At 44.7% G+C, this 20,664-nt stretch overlaps 1 protein-coding gene across 1 annotated transcript in view; it reads left to right on the top strand.

Moving 5' to 3' along the window:
* Window positions 1-20,664, top strand: part of LOC120065410 (integrin alpha-5-like) — a 63,177-nt gene that overhangs the window by 6,051 nt on the left and 36,462 nt on the right. Inside the window, exons 2-10 of the mRNA XM_039016400.1 lie at window positions 783-913; window positions 10,786-10,886; window positions 11,291-11,414; window positions 15,772-15,833; window positions 16,436-16,481; window positions 16,862-16,987; window positions 17,356-17,400; window positions 18,278-18,321; window positions 19,079-19,135. Of these exons, the coding sequence (XP_038872328.1) occupies window positions 783-913; window positions 10,786-10,886; window positions 11,291-11,414; window positions 15,772-15,833; window positions 16,436-16,481; window positions 16,862-16,987; window positions 17,356-17,400; window positions 18,278-18,321; window positions 19,079-19,135 (736 nt within the window). The remainder of the gene's footprint in view (window positions 1-782; window positions 914-10,785; window positions 10,887-11,290; window positions 11,415-15,771; window positions 15,834-16,435; window positions 16,482-16,861; window positions 16,988-17,355; window positions 17,401-18,277; window positions 18,322-19,078; window positions 19,136-20,664) is intronic.

Below are 20,664 nucleotides of genomic sequence, written 5' to 3'. Positions count from 1 at the left end.
ATGGGAGATTCGATATAGGCCGATTCGTTTTTTATATTTTTTTATCGGGGACATGATCCTAGATTAGCTGTCCTAAAAATAAATACTTTGTGAATGCAGCCCTGAACTGCCTTTTGAGTTAGACAAGATCACTGACCTATATGGTAAAGGATCCATGAAGGGAGTATATGTGTGGAACGCCCTGACCGTAGAGAGCTTTTCATGTCTCTATTTTGGTTTGGTCAGGGTGTGATTTGGGTGGGCATTCTATGTTCATTTTCTATGTTTTGTATTTCTTTGTGTTTGGCCGGGTGTGGTTCTCAATCAGAGGTAGGAATCCAGGGATATGGAGAATAAGAAGTCCTATACGCTCTGGGTTGAATCGCGTTGTGTAGACTGGCAGGAGTTGTCTGGGCTGAAGGTTAGCTGTCTATGTTTGCCTGTCTATCGTTGTCTCTGATTGAGAATCATACTTAGGCAGCTTTTTCCCACCTGTGTTTTGTGGGTAGTTGTTTTCTGTTTTGTGTCTGCACCAGACAGAACTGTTTCGTGTTGTTCCATTTTGTTATTTTGTCTCAGTGTTCAGTTTAAATAAATAATCATGAACACTAACCACGCTGCGCTTTGGTCCGATCCTTCTCATTCCGACGACGAACGTTACAATGTGGCCAAATCATTGCTCAAATCAGTTAAAAACAACCGAAGATGAATTGATCAAAAGTACTCATTGCTTCGTGTACTCCCACTATTTTTTGCTGACCGTGTACTAATACTGTGTTTTGTCTTCTGTTTTTATTCTACAGTTTCAGTATTCTGATTGGTGCTCCCAAAGCTAACACCAGCCAAACGAACATCATCGAAGGTGGATCTGTGTACTTGTGTCCTTGGAGCCAGGACCAATCGGATTGCAGTGTTGTCATTTTTGACAATGAAGGTAAGGTACCTGGCTGAATAACCTGGTGGAATGAATTGGTGTGAATGTATGGAAAAGCAGATCATCAATGTTTCTTCCTGTTGTAAAGTATGATGAGTTTCCCCATTCCCCTTTTTGAAATCCAAGATGGCGTAGCAGTCAGGCGTCTTTTGTCTTCGTCTTGTCGTGTCCCGTGTATCTATCTTTTAAAATATTTTTCTTCGCATATATTACATTTTATTTAAAACCTTTTTTTTTTCTTAACCCCAACTTCAACATACTCTCCTGCAACCCAACTCACCCAATGTAGTATGGTTCTGCTATTTTCTTTACTTCAGAACAGGAACCCCCAACAGAAAGCTAGCCAGCTAACTAGCTACTTTCTAGTTGTCAGCTAGCCACTGCTAGCGGTCATCAGCTAACCTTCAGCCCAGACAACTCCTGCCAGTCTACACAACGCGATTCAACCCAGAACGTATAGGACTTCTTATTCTCCATATCCCTGGATTCCTACCGCAAGCTCTGAACCTCTTCACCTGGATCATCGCAGCTAGCTAGCTGCTATCCGATTGGCTTCTGCTGGCTAACGTCTCTGTCCCGAAGCAAGCACCAATTAGGCTGGAGCTAGCCTATGCTAGGCCCATCTCCTGGCTAGCTGAAGAGGTCCATCAGCCACTCCTTGGGCTACTATACCTATTTTGCCAATTGGCCTGGACCCTTTTACTACACGGAGCCCTGCTGATCCATCACGACTGATCTGCCGACGTAACCGCACGAAGGGGCTACAACTGACTTCTTCCACCGCGACGTCCCTCTAAAGCCCTCCTGCTAGCTTGCTAGCCCCGGCCTGCTTGCTGTCTGAATCGCCGTGTCTCCAGCTCACCCAGCTACTCACTGGACCCAATGATCACTCGGCTACGCATGCCTCTCCCTAATGTCAATATGCCTTGTCCATTTCTGTTTTGGTTAGTAATTATTGCCTTATTTCACTGTAGAGCCTCTAACCCTGCTCAATACGCCTTAGCTAACCCTTTAGTTCCACCTCCCACACATGCGGTGACCTCATCTGGTTTAAATTATGTTTCTAGAGGCAATATCTCTTTTATCGTCACTCAATGCATAGGTTTACCTCCACAGTATTCACATCCTACCATATCTTTGTCTGTACATTATACTTGAATCTATTATACCGTGCCCAGAAACCTGTTCCTTTTACTCGCTGTTCTGAACGTACTAGACGACCAGTTTTTATAGCCTTTAGCCGTACCCTTATCCTCCTCTTGTCCTCTGGTGATGTAGAGGTTAATCCAGGCCCTGCAGTGCCTAGCTCCACTCCCATTCCCCAGGCGCTCTCATTTGTTGACTTCTGTAACCGTAAAGCCTTGGTTTCATGCATGTTAACATAAGAAGCCTCCTCCCTAAGTTTGTTTTATTCACTGCTTTAGCACACCCTGCCAACCCGGATGTCCTAGCCTTGTCTGAATCCTGGCTTAGGAAGACCACCAAAAACCCTGAAATTTCCATCCCTAACTATAACACTTTCCGACAAGATAGAACTGCCAAAGGGGGCGGAGTTAGCCTGCAGAGTTCTGTCTTACTATCCAGGTCTGTGCCCAAACAATTTGAGCTTCTACTTTTAAAAATCTACCTTTCCAGAAACAAGTCTCTCACCGTTGCCGCTTGCTATAGACCACCTTCTGCCCCCAGCTGTGCCCTGGACACCATATGTGAATTGATTGCCCCCCATCTATCTTCAGAGCTCGTGCTGTTAGGTGACCTAAACTGGGACATGCTTAACACCCCGGCCAACCTACAATCTAAGCTTGATGCCCTCAATCTCACACAAATTATCAATGACCCTACCAGGTACAACCCCAAATCTGTAAACACTGGCACCCTCATAGATATCATTCTAACCAACCTGCCCTCCAAATACACCTCTGCTGTCTTCAACCTGCCTCATTGCCTGCGTCCGTAATGGGTCTGTGGTCAAACAACCACCCCTCATCACTGTCAAACGCTCCCTAAAACACTTCAGTGAGCATGCCTTTCTAATGCACCTGGTCCGGGTATCCTGGAAGGATATTGACCTCATTCCGACAGTAGAGGATGCCTGGTTATTCTTTAAAAGTGCTTTCCTCACCATCTTAAATAAGCATGCCCCATTCAAAAAATGTAGAACCAGGAACAGATATAGCCCTTGGTTCACTCCAGACCTGACTGCTCTTGACCAGCACAAAAACATCCTGTGGCATACTTCATTAGCATCGAATAGCCCCCGTGATTTGCAACTTTTCAGGGAAGTTAGGAACCAATATACACAGGCAGTTAGGAAAGCAAAGGCTAGCTTTTTCAAACAGAAATTTGCATCCTGTAGCACAAACCCCAAAAGGTTCTGGGACACTATAAAGTCCATGGAGAATAAGAGCACCTCCTCCCAGCTGCCCACTGCACTGAGGCTAGGAAACACTGTCACCACCGATAAATCCATGATAATCGAGAATTTCAATAAGCATTTTTCTACAGCTGGCCATGCTTTCCACCTGGCTACCCCTACCCCGATGAACAGCCCTGCACCCCCCACAGCAACTTGCCCAAGCCTCCCCCATTTCTCTTTCACCCAAATCCAGATAGCTGATGTTCTGAAAGAGCTGCAAAATCTGGATCCCTATAAATCAGCCGGGCTAGACAATCTGGACCCTCTCTTTCTAAAATTATCCGCCGAAATTGTTGCAACCCCTATTACTAGCCTGTTCAAACTCTCTTTTGTATCGTCTGAGATCCCCAAAGATTGGAAAGCTGCTGTGGTCATCCCCCACTTCAAAGGGGGAAGCATTCTAGACCCAAACTGCTACATACATATATCTATCCTACCCTGTCTTTCTAAGGTCTTCGAAAGCCAAGTTAACAAACAGATCAAATCCCACCGTACCTTCTCCGCTATGCAATCTGGTTTCCGAGCTGGTCATGGGTGCACCTCAGCCACGCTCAAGGTCCTAAATGATATCATCACCGCCATCGATAAGAGACAATACTGTGCAGCTGTATTCCTCGACCTGGCCAAGGCTATTAACTCTGTCAATCACCACATTATTATCGGCAGACTCAACACCCTAGGTTTCTCAAATGACTGCCTCGCCTGGTTCACCAACTACTTCTCAGACAGAGTTCAGTGTGTCAAATCGGAGGGCCTGTTGTCCGGACCTCTGGCAGTCTCTATGGGGGTGCCACAGGGTTCAATTCTCAATTCTGTATACATCAATGATGTCGCTCTTGCTGCTGGTGATTCTCTGATCCACCTCTACACAGATGACACCATTTTGTATACTTCTGGCCCTTCTTTGGACACTGTGTTAACTAACCTCCAGACGAGCTTCAATGCCATACAACTCTCCTTCCGTGGCCAATGCTCTTCAACCGATCACTGCCCACACCTGCCCGCCTGTCCAGCATCACTACTCTGGACGGTTCTGACTTAGAATATGTGGACAACTACAAATACCTAGGTGTCTAAGCTAGACCTTCCAGACTCACATTAAGCATCTCCAATCCAAAATTAAATCTAGAATCGGCTTCATCACCACTCGACCTGTATGCTCTTGTTGGCTGGCCCTCGCTTCATATTCGTCGCCAAACCCACTGGCTCCAGGTCATAAATAAGTATTTGCTAGGTAAAGCCCCGCCTTATATCAGCTCACTGGTCACCATAGCAGCACCCACCCGTAGCACGCGCTCCAGCAGGTATATCTCACTGGTCATCCCCAAAGCCAATTCTTCATTTGGCTGCCTTTCCTTCCAGTTCTCTGCTGCCAATGACTGGAACGAACTGCAAAAATCACTGAAGCTGGAGACTCATATCTCCCTCACTAACTTTAAGCACCAGCTGTCAGAGCAGCTCACAGATCACTGCACCTGTACATAGCCCATCTGTAAATAGCCCATCAAACTACCTCATCCCCCATACTGTTATTGATTTTGCTCCGTTGCACCCCAATATCTCTACTATCTCTATCTCCACTCATCTTCTGCACATCTACCACTCCAGTGTTTAATTGCTATAATGTAATTATTTAGCCACTATGGCCTATTTATTGCCTTACCTCCCTTATCCTACCTGCTTTGCACACACTGTATATAGACTTTTTCTATTGTATTATTGACTGCATGTTTAATTATTCCATGTGTAACTCTGTGTTGTTGTTTGTGTCACACTGCTTTGCTTTATCTTGGCCAGGTCGCAGTTGTAAATGAGAACTTGTTCTCAACTAGCCTACCTGGTTAAACAAAGGTGAAATAAAATTAAAATAAAAACAAAAAATAGCTATGTTAACATCATGTTTCATACGTAGATTTTACAAAGACAGTGTATAGCGTATTTCAAAGTATACCCCCCAGTTAAAGTTGTATTGTTTAACTATAAAAATGCCTCTTCAGCCATAAAACTATAAGGCTTCTATTAGCGAGCTCACTGACTAGGATGACTTTAAAGTTATGGGGATAAACCTCTCTGTCAAGGCTTAGGGATTCTTCACCAACAGTGCTCCATTTTTATTTAAACCATTCTTTGAAGTTTGCACTGTGTTTTGTAGTGGCCAAGTCCTCTCTCGTATTCCCCCTTTCTAAAGCCTATAGCCTTGGTTGATTTCCTGGCTGGCTGGCTTGAAGCCCAGTGTTGTAACTGTAATTAGGCCAAAGTCATTATGTGGACAAGGACCCCTGAGAACCCCTGGCTCTGCCTGCCAGTGAAGCGGTCACAAACTCCATCAGATAAAGCAGGAAGTGGCCCACCGTTTGAGGATCAGAGGGTGTGTGTTATCACATAGGTCACAAACATATTGTACGTTACATAGACACATACTGTGACGGCCCTGAATTAGTCCGAACCGTCTGCGCTCATCCTTCCAACACAGCGCTTCCCGTTTAATTCCCAACTAAATAGCCAGCATCAGCTGCACAAAAGGGGGTTGTGATGGTGGTGCCAATGAGGATGTGTTCAACCCTCAGTTCCGAAGCTTCTTTACTCCGTTTGTTTTGTTGTATTTAAAAGTGTGCTTTGTAGCCTTGTCTCAAGTTTAACCAGGATCAGATTTACTCATTTCATCCTTTGGACTACACATCTGTTGGTCTGTTTCTTCATGGCCTTTCTCAGATTGGATTGTCTGACTGACCGACTAACTACAACTTTTTTGCTTAAGTATTTCCTTTGTTTGAGTGTGATTTATACCGTGTTGATTTGTGGTCAGTTGTAGTTGAAGACTACTGAGATTTGATACTCTTTATGGTTGTGTTGTAAAAGAGTTAGATATTTTGATTGTATGATTGAGACTGGGTTTATGCTACACTTTTATGAACGGACAAACATTGTGTGACTAAGGTCACTGGAGTTCACTGAACTCCTTTACTGGGCTGGACTCTTTTAGGCCCAAGGTACGGGACCTTTCTCGAGGAACCAGAGCTCATTATTTGTTATATTATTATGTGTGTGATAATTTATGTTGGTAATACAACCCACGCAAAAGAACAGTTTTGAAATGATTTCCAATGTTTTAAGGGTTAATGAAAAGTGTATGTCCATCCTGACTTTTACTTGAGTCCTTTGTATTGGTGTAGACTTGACAGACCAGACAGGACTCATTCCCTCACAAACAAAAAGGAGAAATCAATATTTTCTTTGGTAGGCACGACCTACCTGGCACCCCTACAAACAATAACCCCAAGTCAAAACCGTTACAATACACATACTCAGATACACACACACACGCTCACATACATACTGTACACCTGTGGAAGCTGGTGGGAGGAGCTATAGGAGGACGGGCTCATTGTAATGTCTGGAATGGAATTAACGGAACAGTGTCAAACATATAGAAAATAGATGTTTGACTCCGTTCCATACTGTACTCAGGTACAGACACAAATGCACATAAACAGGATATACACACATACAATGCTTTCAGAAAGTATTCACACCCCTTGACTTTTTCCACATTCCACAGCCTGAATAAAATTGATTAAATTTAGATTTTTATTGTCACTGGCCTACACACAATACCCCATAATGTCAAAGTGGAATTATGTTTTTTGAAATTGTTACAAATTAGTAAAAACTGAAAGCTGAAATGTCTTGAGTCAATAAGTATTCAACCCCTTTGTTATGACAAGCCTAAATAAGCTCATGAGTAAACATTTGCTTAACAAGTCACATAATAAGTTGCATGGACTCAGCCTGTGTGTAATAATGGTGTTTATCATTATTTATGAATGACTACCTCATCTCTGTACCCCACACATACAATTATCTGTAAGGTCCCTCAGTCGAGCAGTGAATTTCAAACACAGATTGAACCACATAGACCAGAGAGGTTTTCCAATGCCTCACAAAGAAGAGCGTCTATTGGTAGATGGGTAAAAATACAAAAAGCTGACATTGAATATCCCTTTGAGCATGATGAAGTTATTCATTATACTTTGGATGGTGTATCAATACACCCTGTCACTACAAAGAAACTGGTGTCCTTCCTAACTCAGTTGCCTGAGAGGAAGGAAACCACTGAGGGATTTAACCATGAGGCCAATGGTGACTTTAAAACTGTTACAGAGTTTAATGGCTGTGATAGGAAAAACTGAGGATGAATCAACAACATTGTAGTTACTCCACAATACTAACCTAATTGACAGAGTGAAAAGAAGGAAGCCTGTACAGAATAAAATATATTCCAAAACATGCATTCTGTTTGCAACAAGGCACAAAAGTAATACTGCAAAAAAATTGGAAAATAAATAAACATTTTGTCCTGAATACAAAGTGTTATGTTTGGGGCAAATCCAATACAACACATTACTGAGTATCACTCTCCATATTTTCTAGCGTATTGGTGGCTGCATCATGTTATGGGTATGCTTGTAATCATTAAGGACTAGATAAAAACATTTACGGAATGGATCTAAGCAAAGGCAAAATCCTAGAGGAAAACCTGGTTCAGTTTGCTTTCCACCAGACAGAGGGAGATGAATTCACATTTCTACAGGACAAAAACTGAAAGCACATGGCCAAATCTACACTCACTGGAGTTGCTTACCAAGAAGACAGTGAATGTTCCTGAGTGGCCGAGTTACAGTTTTGAAACCGGCTTGAAAATCTATGGCAAGAGCTGAAAACAGTCATCTAGCAATGATCAAGAACTAATTTGACAGAGCTTGAAGAATTTTGAAAAGAGTAATGGGCAAATGTTGCACAATCCAGGTGTGTAAAGCTCTTAGAGACTTACCCAGAAAGACTCACAGCTGTAATCACTGCCGAAGGTGATTCTAACATGTATTGACTCAGGGGGTTGAATACTTCTCTAATCAACAAATTAGTGTTTTATTGTTCATGATTTCTCTTACAAATGTTAGACATTTTCTTCCACTTTGACATAACAGGGTAGATCGTTGACAAAAAAATTGCAATTCTATCCATTTTAATTCCATTTTGTAACACAACAAAATGTGTAAAAAGTCCAGGCGTGTGAATACTTTCTGAAGTTAATGTATGCTGTACTCAGACATGAATGCACATAAACTGGATACACACCTACTCTTGCACGTAAACTGTTTATACATACACATGTACTGCTTACAAACCTATCTGTGATCGCAAACACATACTGTAAACAAAAATGTGTGCTGTATACATCCACCGGCTTATATGCACACAAATATACACCCTTATAAGTACATTCTCGAAATTGAAGGAACAGCTGATGTGATAAATTAATTCAGGAATTAAGATGATAGCCGTTTTACACAGACATGCAGGAAGACACACACACACACACATACACTGCCCTGGGCCCTTCTTTTCACGTGCTTGTGCATCGCAACGTTTCCCATGCAGGTCTCTGGGTTCAAAGAGTATAGTGCGTACTACAGACACAGTCCAGACCCCAGCAGCCAGACAGACACAGTCCAGACCCCAGCAGCCAGACAGACACAGTCCAGACCCCAGCAGCCAGACAGACCGACAGACAGACAGAGACCGACAGTGCAGTGGTACGGGAAGGTTAATGTCACCACTCAAGTCTATGCGTCAGACAAATGCATCAAACCCATACTGCCAAGTCTACTGCGTCAAATATTTTAACTTATTAATCTTAAACTTTTTCTTACCTGGGAAGTAGTCTATTGGCCAGGAGTGACTGTCAGAAATCAAATTGTATTTTTCACATGCGCCGAATACAACACCTTACAGTGAAATGTTTACTTACCAGCCCTTAACCAACAATGCAATTTGAAGAAAAATACCAAGAAAATTAGTAAAAGTAACAAGTAATTAAAGAGCAGCAGTAAAATAACAATAGCGAGGCTATACAAGGAGTACCGGTACAGAGTCAATGTGCAGTGGCACCAGTTAGTCGAGGTAATTGAGGTAATATGTACATGTAGGTAGAGTTATTAAAGTGACTATGCATAGATAATAACAGAGAGTATCAGCAGCGTAAAAGAGGGGGGGGGACAATGCAAATAGTCTGGGTAGCCATTTGATGTTCAGGAGTCTTATGGCTTGGGGGTAAAAGCTATTTAGAAGCCTCTTGGACCTAGACTTGGTGCTCCGATACCGCTTGCCGTGCAGTAGCAGAGAGAACAGTCTATGACTAGGGTGGCTGGAGTCTCTGACAATTTTAATGGACTTGCTCTGACACCGCCTGGTATAGAGGTCCTGGATGGCAGGAAGCTTGGCCCCAGTGATGTACTGGGCCATACACACTACCCTCTGTAGTGCTGTGTGGTCGGAAGCCGAGCAGTTGCCATACCAGAGCATCCTGACGGGTTGCATCACTGCCTATCTCTCAACATGACTAAAGTTTGACCTAATCTCATAGCCTAGAACAAAGTCTCTCATGTGCTCTCCTAGCCAGCTGCTGGATGTTTTGCCTGTCACAAGAAACTGTTTTACCAGAGCCCCGCCACCCCCTTCATAAAATAGGAATCAGACTATGAAGGACAAATGTTTCTACAGTAACAATGCATTCCAAGTCCAGCGGAATGGTTTGATGCTTGCCAATAGCAAGGTGGATGGATTAAGAGATGAGACTTAGACAGAGTTATAAAAACATGTGGAACCGTGTGACATCAAACAGGGATGACATGAGGGATCATGTTGAGACAAAGTTAACTTACAATAGAAATCACCGTTTCTTCTCTTGAGTACCACCAGCCATTCCTTTTTTTTGCAGTAGTGCCCCTTTTGTATTTGTTGTGTTTATTGGACAGGATAGAGAGAAACAAGTATAGAAGGAGACAGAGTGCTAGAGCGCAGTGGGATGGATTGGAGCTCATGCTGGCAGCGGTAATACACAGTACATGTCACCAACAGGCAGCGGCTGGAATCGATGGGCCACCCCAGCCATTGCATTTATTTGATGTATTTCAGTGCAAGGACACCTGATTCAAATTATCAACTAAATGTCATTTGTCACATGCTTAGTAAACAATAACAGTGAAATGCTTACTTACGGTTCCTTTTCCAACAATGCAGAGTTAAAAATTTAACATAAATAAAAATAACATGGCTATATACAGGAAGTAGAAAATAACATGGCTATATACAGGGAGTAGAAAATAACATGGCTATATACAGGAAGTAGAAAATAACGTAGCTATATACAGGGAGTACCAGCGCCAAGTCGATGTGCAGGGATACGATATTATAACATAGCTATATACAGGGAGTACCAGTAACAAGTTGATCACGCCCCTCATTTGTCGAATCAGGTGTGATAGTCCTGAAATACAGTAAGTGGAACAGTAGGGTTACTTGAGGAAACACTGGTGCAAGCTTCAGGCGAGCTATTACAGTGTCATACAAGTACTGCATTACGAATGTAAAGGTGCGTTTCTTTGGCATCTTCCAGGGGATCGCAGTTTCCACGTCAACGACGTCGACGTCCAGGTCGAGTTCAAGTCCCATCAGTGGTTTGGGGCTACGGTGCGTTCCCATGGCAACACTGTCCTGGTAAGAGGCTACTACATTCTGTGGGATAGAAGGGAATAGGTCATCATATATCTGTCCTGTTAGAATTGCTCACAGAAATATATTTCGATTTGATATCGTTCACAAATTCTACACACAAGTTCTACCACAGGAGGTTGGTGGCAACTTAATTGGGGAGGACTGACTCGTGGTAATGGCTGGAGCGGAATGGTATCAAATACAGCAAACACATGGTTCCATTCCTTTTGCTCCGTTCCAGCCATTATTATGAGCCGTCCTCCCCTCAGCAGCCTCCAATGAAGTCGACCATAGCCCCAGTCATAAAAAGCTTTTCACGATGTGTCAGTGATGTGTATCAACATCTGACAGTTGACAGTTGTGAAGTTTGTGTGTTGTTTTGAACTCCTTTCTTGAATGTCTCCAAGGCTTGTGCCCCAAGGTATTACTGGAGAACGGAACACGATGCCCCCTTCTCGGATGCCACAGGAACCTGCTACCTCTCCGTCGACAGCCTCAAGACATTTGTGGAGTACGCCCCCTGTCGCACAGGTACAGTACTGCAACAACATCCTTATCCAAAATACTGTACCTGAAGTCAATTGAATGAAGTAGTGACGAAACATGCAGCCACAGGTTTGTCTTGTGAGGATGATGGCCAAATCCTCATTTTAGATCCAACATTCTTGTAAATTGACCACTGATGTCAATGGGAGATTTGTGTGCTCACAATGTTATGATTGTTACACGGACAAGGTGAACCCAAGAGCAGACTCAGACAAGGAGACTGGGATAAGGTAACCAAGGTATTTATTGAACTACAGGGGAAGATGGAGTGCAGGCCAGGAAAAGCTTGGGCGGGTTACAGGGAGCCAGGTGCTGAGGCTGAGGCTGGAGCGAGGGGAGTTGGGGCTGGGTAAGAAGGTCCGGAGGAATCTAAGGAAACAGTAGAGTGCTCAAAACACCATGCAGAGAGAACGTTCGATAAGGCCGTCATTGGAGCATGTGACGATACTGATAAGATCGAAATAAAGGGAGCGTTGCTCTCGGATCAGCTTCCTCCAATCAAATCTTACCTAAACATTATAATTATTTAACAATACTGACGACGGATCAGCTCCTAGAGAGATATTACCACCTACGGCTGCAAATATATTCTAATGCTTACCCAATAGAAATGCACTGAATCACAGAATTGGCACATCATTGCGCACATGTTGGGCTACACATCATGAAATATATTAAGACAAATTACAGACCGTAGCAAAATAGAATTCAATTGATTGAAAATTAAATGTATTTCGATATGATTGAAATAGGCCTTTAGCATACTGTTTATATTTGTAACGGTGTTCCTCCTCCTCTTCTTACGAAGAGGAGGAGTAGTGATTCGACCAAGGCGCAGCGTTGTGATATGACATGATATTTATTTAAACAAGACGAAAACAAACTATACTTGACTAACTAACAAAACAATAAACGATGTAGACTGACCTGAACCTAAGAACTTACATGTAACACGAAGAACGCACAAACCGGGAAAACAGATTACACAAAAACCGAACGAACAAACATACCGAAAACAGTCCCGTGTGGCGCAACATACACAGACACGGAAGACAATCACCCACAAACTAACAGTGTAAAACAGCCTACCTATATATGATTCTCAGAGGAAATGAATAACACCTGTCCCTGATTGAGAACCATATAAGGCTAATTAACCAACACACTCCCACATAGAACAAACACAGACTGCCCATACCAACTCACGCCCTGACCAACTAAACACATACAAAACAAGAGAAAACAGGTCAGGAACGTGACATAACCCCCCCCTTAAGGTGCGAACTCCGGGCGCACCAGCACAAAGTCTAGGGGAGGGTCTGGGTGGGCATCTGACCACGGTGGTGGCTCAGGCTCTGGGCGAGGTCCCCACCCCACCATAGTCAATCCCAGCTTCCGTATTCCCCTCTGAATGACCACCCTCCTATTCCACCCACTTAATTTAAAGGGTACCGTTGAGATAAGGGGCAGCACCGGGATAAGGTAGCTCAGGACAGAGAGATAGGTCAGGATAGAGAGATAGCTCAGGATAGAGGGGCAACTCCGGACTGAAGGGCAGCTCCGGACAGAGAGACAGCTCTGGACTGAGGGGCAGTTCAGGATTAATGGCAGCTCTGGGCTGAGGGTTAGCTCATGGCTGGCTGACGGCTCTGGACGCTCATGGCTGGCTGACGGCTCTGGACGCTCATGGCTGGCTGACGGCTCTGGCAGATCCTGGCTGGCTGACGGCTCTGGCAGATCCTGTCTGGTTGGCGGCTCTGGCAGATCCTGTCTGGTTGGCGGCTCTGGCAGATCCTGTCTGGTTGGCGGCTCTGGCAGATCCTGTCTGGTTGGCGGCTCTGGCAGATCCTGTCTGGTTGGCGGCTCTGGCAGATCCTGTCTGGTTGGCGGCTCTGGCAGATCCTGACTGACGAATGGCTCTAGCGGCTCCTGACTGACTAACGGCTCTGACGGCTCGGGACAGACGGGCGGCTCAGACGGCGCTGGGGAGACGGATGGCTCAGACGGCGCTGGGGAGACGGATGGCTCAGACGGCGCTGGGGAGACGGATGGCTCAGACGGCGCTGGGGAGACGGATGGCTCAGACGGCGCTGGGGAGACGGATGGCTCAGACGGCGCTGGGGAGACGGATGGCTCAGATGGCGCTGCGGAGACGGATGGCTCTGGCTGATCCTGTCTGGCGGAAGGCTTTGGCTGCTCCTGTCTGGCGGAAGGCTCTAGCGGCTCCTGTCTGGCGGAAGGCTCTGTAGGCTCATGGCAGACGGGCGGCTTTGCAGGCTCATGGCAGACGGGCGGCTTTGAAGGCTCAATACAGACGGGCAGTTCATGCGGCGCTTGGCAGACGGACAGTTCATGCGGCGCTTGGGCAGACGGACAGTTCATGCGGCGCTTGGGCAGACGGACAGTTCATGCGGCGCTTGGGCAGACGGCAGACTCTGGCCGGCTGAGACGCACTGTAGGCCTGGTACGTGGTGCCGGAACTGGAGGCACCGGACTAAGGACACGCACCTTCAGGCTAGTGCGGGGAGCAGGGACAGGGCACACTGGATTCTCAAAACGCACTATGGACATGGTGCGTGGTACCGGCACTGGTGGTACCGGGCTAAGGGCACGCACCTCAGGGCGAGTGCGGGGAGAAGGAACAGTGCGTACAGGGCTCTGGAGACGCACAGGTGGCTTAGTGCGTGGTGCCGGAACTGGAGGCACTGGGCTGGAGACACGCACCATAGGGAGAGTGCGTGGAGTAGGCACTGGTGGTACTGGGCTGGGGCGGGGAGGTGGCGCCGGAAATACCGGACCGTGCAGGGTACTGGCTCCCTTGAGCATTGAGCCTGCCCAACCTTACCTGGTTGAATGCTCCCCGTTGCCCGACCAGTGCGGGGAGGTGGAATAACCCGCACCGGGCTATGTAGGCGAACCGGGGACACCATGCGTAAGGCTGGTGCCATGTAAGCCGGCCCGAGGAGACGTACTGGTGGCCAGATATGTAGGGCCGGCTTCATGACATCCGGCTCAATACTCACTCTAGCCCTACCAGTGCGGGGAGGTGGAATAACCCGCACCGGGCTATGAACCCGTACAGGAGACACCGTGCGCTCTACTGCGTAACACGGTGTCTGCCCGTACTCCCGCTCTCCACGGTTAGCCTGGGAAGTGGGCGCAGGTCTCCTACCTGCCCTCGGCCCACTACCTCTTAGCCCCCCCCCCCCCCAAGAAATTTTTGGGTAGTACTCACGGGCTTTTCGGGCTTCCGTGCTAGACGCGTCCCCTCATAACGCCGGTTCCTCTCTCCGGTTTCCTCCGCTCTCCGACTCTCCGAGCTGCCTCCAGCTGTTCCCATGGGAGGCGATCCTTACCAGCCAGAATATCCTCCCATGTCCATTCCTCCTTCTTGCGCTGTCCCTTACTCCCGTTACACCGCTGCTTGATCTTTTGTTGGTGGGTGATTCTGTAACGGTGTTCCTCCTCCTCTAGGAGTAGTGATTCGACCAAGGCGCAGCGTTGTGATATGACATGATATTTATTTAAACAAGACGAAAACAAACTATACTTGACTAACTAACAAAACAATAAACGATGTAGACTGACCTGAACGTAAGAACTTACATGTAACACGAAGAACGCACGAACCGGGAAAACAGACTACACAAAAACCGAACGAACAAACATACCGAAAACAGTCCCGTGTGGCGCAACATACACAGACACGGAAGACAATCACCCACAAACTAACAGTGTAAAACAGCCTACCTATATATGATTCTCAATCAGAGGAAATGAATAACACCTGTCCCTGATTGAGAACCATATAAGGCTAATTAACCAACACACTCCCACATAGAACAAACAACACAGACTGCCCATCCCAACTCACGCCCTGACCAACTAAACACATACAAAACAAGAGAAAACAGGTCAGGAACGTGACAATATTTGAATGCAGTCATCTCAGTTTTCATTTGTTTGTGTCAATGCAAAGACATTGGCAACTTTGTATTTGTAGTCAACTTCTTGTGAAGTTATCGGTGGTCACAGAGAGACGGATAAATCATGTGATTCTATGTTTAGCGGAGATCTTCTGTGAGTAAAATGACTTGGGAGGGTCAAAAAAGCATCTAACGGCGCACTTAGCTGTTCTACTAGTGGTCTGAGGCAGGCGTTAGATTACGGGTTTTTTCAAGTGCAACGTAAATAATAATGGGAAACAGCTCAGAGATTTAATGATTCTCCTACGAAAGGTTCTAACGATGAACTTAATCTTAAAATGCTTTTGGGAAACTAGGCCCTGGATGGGCCATTTTGGTGGTGGCCTTATCAATGTTTTCTCTTCCTTTTACCTTAGAGAGACATGGTCCTGCAGGACAGGGCTACTGTCAGGGTGGGTTCAGTGCTGACTTCACCAAGGTACGTTGTACAGGACAAGGAACAATTCCTTAACAAACAATTCAAAAGAGATTCTCTTTTAGTTTTTAATGGGGCAAACTCCTTATGTTCTGGGGGGCTGTTCCAGAAAGCAGGATCAGTAAGTTAGAGATGTTTATATGGGGCGGCAGGTAGCCCCTCTGCACCTCTCTAAAAACCTGTGTGTGTACTGTGTGTCTTTTGGAGTGGTTGGGTTAAAAGTGGAAGTACAATTTTGGTTGGCCTTGTCTGCAATTGACCAATAATGTGATTTTCATCTTAGCCAGGTAACTGTCCCAGACATTCTGAATTAACTTCCAATTAACTTTCCAGAAATATAGACGTGAAATTGGCATTATATAATTCACTCAACAACAAACAACCTATATACTTGCAAGTTTTGCTTGCTGAATGATTCAGGAAATCAAGACATATTTGACTGCTTATCAAAGTAAGCTGGCTAACTGAATGATCCTGCTTTCTGGAACAGCCCACTGAATGAATACTGTATGTTTAGTCACATAACATAAGACTTACAATGGAGTTTGAAAACTTGCTTGATACCTAAGGTTCTCATCAGAGTGGTGGTTTTCTGCGTGTTTCAGGATGGGAAGGTTGTTCTCGGAGGACCAGGAAGCTTTTACTGGCAAGGTGAGTGCATTATTAGATTTATGATAAGATCCTATTGGGACCATATGTGGATTACTATGAATTGGCTCAAGTACAGGATGCAGAGATAGCATACAGTACAGCTTAGAAAACTATACTGGGAATTCCCACTCTCACATTTTTATTAGACAGGTACAGTGGAAAGAGACAGGAGAGAGAGCTTTGTATGTGTCAGTATAGGGAAAGGGCAGGTTTGGAACCTGCGCAGACAATGGCCTATTTTTCCCCAAGCGGTGAAGTTATCCCCCACACCATCCACAGGGCCAAACCTCAACAATCATTTTAGTGCAGCTAAAAAAACATAGTTCAAAAGTCTTAACCTCTAACCTCTGACTCTTTTCCCCATCCGTTCCGGCCTACAGGTCAACTAGTCTCAGCCACCACAGAGGAAATCGTCAAGGCCTACTTCCCATCCTACTTCCTGCTCTCTGTTACTGGGCAGATCCAGACTCGGCAGGTGCAGGGGAGCTATGACGACAGCTACCTCGGTTAGTATGGTCCACTTCTTCATAGGAGCTACAGTAGCTAGAGGCTGCATCTGACACCCTATTCCCCTCACAGTGCACTGCTTTTGACCAGAGCACTAAGTGGTGGCCTTTCTTGATTTCTCATTGCTCTCTCTCTCTCTCTCTCTCTCTCACTCTTCTCTCCCTCTCTCTTTCTCTCTCTCTCTCTCTCTCTTTCTCTCTCTCTTTTCTCTCTCTCTCTTTCTTTCTTTCTCTCGTTCTCTCTCCACCTTTCTTTCTCTCTCATTATTTTTCTTTCTATCTTTCTTTCTCTCTCTCCCCCTATCTCTCTCTTTCTCACTCTTGCTTGCTCTCCCTCTCGCTCTCTCGTTCTCTCACTCTCTTTCCAGGTTACTCTGTTGCTGTCGGGGAGTTCAGTGGAGATGATATTGAAGGTGAGGGTCATATTTACAGTGCCAACTTACTTGCTCGAGCATGATTGGGCTTTGGGTTTGCTTACCCCATAGCCCTGTCTAATAGTTAACCATCTAAAGACCTCCTGTGCTCTAATATACTAATGTGCTCTATTCATTAGAGCGCTAGTCATTAGAGCGCTAGTCATTAGAGCGCTAGTCATTAGAGCGCTAGTCATTAGGGCGCTAGTCATTAGAGCGTTTGTCATTAGAGCGCTAGTCATTAGAGAGCTAGTCATTAGAGAGCTAGTCATTAGAGCGCTAGTCATTAGAGCGCTAGTCATTAGAGCGCTAGTCATTAGAGCGCTAGTCATTAGAGCGCTAGTCATTAGAGCGCTAGTCATTAGAGAGCTAGTCATTAGAGCGCTAGTCATTAGAGCGCTAGTCATTAGAGCGCTAGTCATTAGAGCATGTGAATGTATCAGAGCATAAGATAATAATGTACTTATCACATGTCTTTATAGTCTATTGCAGTAAGTACTTGACAGATAGTATTCTTGAACAGAAGACACGTTTTAAAGGAAGCGACTTGACTCTCACTAATATATTTCCCTGAAGCTTGTCCAGTTCAGTAACTCACTCAAAGCCACAACATGAATATTTCCAACACTGACTTATTTTAAAAGAAAAGAAAAACTTACGGGCTGGGCTTGCCTGTATCACTTAAGTTATTAAGCTTTTACAGTATCGTAGAATTCTTATGCACCTGCAACAAACAAGCCCCAGCTTTTCCTATTTTAAACACTGGGTTATTACCAGCAAAGTTTTGACCCTTGTGTATTTGGAAGTGCTTGGACTCAACTGCTCTCTCCAATCTCTGAAACTTATTTTCTTTAATTCTCATTTTCTGTCTTTGCAGACTTCATCACCGGAGTCCCCAAAGGACTCATGCTGCATGGTTTAGTAAGGAGTCCTCACATATTTATACATATTTCATCATTCATTCTTGATGAAAGTTAACGAGGGTTAACATAATAAGGACATAGAACAGGAGCCGGCAATAGGCGGCTCACGGACCAAAACCGGCCTGCGAGTGATTTATTTTGGGCCGCCCAAAGATTGCATCCAAATATATTTTTATTTTTGGTCAAATAAGACTATCAAATCACCAGGAATTCAGCTAAAAAATGTAATTCAGGAAATCTGTTCCCAAGTATTCCTACAAATAAAAAGAGAGACACGCAGTATGTGATCATGTCTCAATGGTAATTTCAAGGTATGAAATGATTGTATTTGAAAATAACAATCTCATTTTGAGTTTACTTGTGGTCAATGTGCAGTGTACAAATTATTATGATTATGTTCCTGCCCCCCAACCATCTGCTCGGACAAAAATCGTCCCGTGGCTGAATCTAGTTGCCTACCCCTGACATAGATGTAAGGTATGTTACTGTAAAGAGAAAAAAGGCAGTGAGAGGATGCCAAAATATAAACAGGGGGGATATCCATAGAAAGATACAGTAAAACCTTTTAATTTGGTTACATTCACATCCACTGCAGGAAGTTAATTAATAAGGAGATTTAAAGAGAAACATATATTGAATGTAGATAAACAAGCATGAAATGCATACATAGTCATAAACGGACAGTCATTTTGTTGATGGTTCTATTACAATCATGGTTGATAACTGAAGGTCTTTTACTAACTCTCTCAATGCAGGTGTCATTACTCAATGGGACAGACCTGAAATCCATGCTGAACCTAACTGGAGAACAGGTTGGTGCACATCTGCTTAACAGCAAGGGGGCTAGACTATACTGTACTTTTGGCACCTCTGTTTTGATATGTGGGTATATATAGGGGGGCTGAAGGAATTTGCCCCCAGGAGCTGGAGCCTGATCCCTGGGTTAGAGGTGAGCCCACGTACACCTATGTGTTCCATATGTTCTGATTGAATCAGAAACAGAGGCAGAAACAGCAGAAACTCACAATCACGCGTGCACACACACACACACATACACACACTTGTTTCAGTGTCAAGTAAATTGGTAGCCTGGTCAAATGCATTTTCCGAGTAGCTTCCACAACACTGGCGGACCCGCAGACACACACACACACACACACACACACACACACACACACACACACACACACACACACACACACACACACACACACACACACACACACACACACACACACACACACACACACACACACACACACACACACACACACACACACACACAAAGTATAACGGCTACATACTGACTCAGGATTTTGTGTTGCTAACTGAGGGGGTGGGGAGCTTGTTTATACCAACACGCCATTGTGCCAAAGGGTCTGGATTCCTCATTCGCTAAGTTGGTTTTTGGATTAAGTGACATGGTTGTTATTATACTCTCGTAGTCTTCTAAATTCTCCATGGTTGATAAACGAGACCCCTACTACTGTACACCTGTATGTGTGCTTAGTGTTTGTGTGTGTGTTTTTGTTGTTCTTGATTGTGTGTGTGTGTGTGTGTGTGTGTGTGTGTGTGTGTGTGTGTGTGTGTGTGTCTGTGGGTCCGCCAGTGTTGTGGAAGCTACTCGGAAAATGCATTTGACCAGGCTACCAATTTACTTGACACTGAAACAAGTTTAAGCTACACTAAAGCTACCCTTAAGAAAAATATAATTTACTTACTTATAAAGTTCATTTGAAAAAGTAGTTCACTACATCCAAACTACTTGGTGAAGAATTATCATATCTACAATTGATGTCATAGACTACAAATTACAAGAACAGATCTGGAGTCAGATGTTAACAGAATGTGTAATTTAGCCTATTAAACACAAAAACTAAGTTTCAAGTGAGAATTAGGCAGGCCTGATGCTGAAACAGAAAGGAAATTACTACATGTAGTTCACTGCTCCCCAACACTGGGGTCTGCACGTGCGCATGTTGGCGCATAGGCTGTTACTTTCAATGGAAAGCTTTGGGTTGAGGGTTCTGGGCATAAGAAACACCACATGCTGTGTAAACTGCTAACTGACTGCTAACTGCTTATTGCAAAGGGAGAATGATCTGAAAACTCCTGGCTGGATTTGACTTGACGGTCTCTTTAGGTTGACTGCTCTCAACATGAGTGCTTGGACTGCACCGTCAGACTCAGCTGCGGAAACAAAGAAATAAAAATAAACAGTTGTATCTGCTTACCTAAGAGCCCCAGGACATTTGAGTCTGTAGTTCAATGTCTTGACGGTTGTGTTAGATTTGGGTCTGAAGCTCAATGTCTTGACGGTTGTGTTAGATTTGAGTCTGAA

Source organism: Salvelinus namaycush, chromosome 20, assembly GCF_016432855.1.
Source record: "Salvelinus namaycush isolate Seneca chromosome 20, SaNama_1.0, whole genome shotgun sequence".
Classification (NCBI taxonomy): domain Eukaryota; kingdom Metazoa; phylum Chordata; class Actinopteri; order Salmoniformes; family Salmonidae; genus Salvelinus; species Salvelinus namaycush.
The sequence above is the reverse complement of the archived record's forward strand: the minus strand, read 5'-3'. Positions and strand labels throughout refer to the sequence as shown.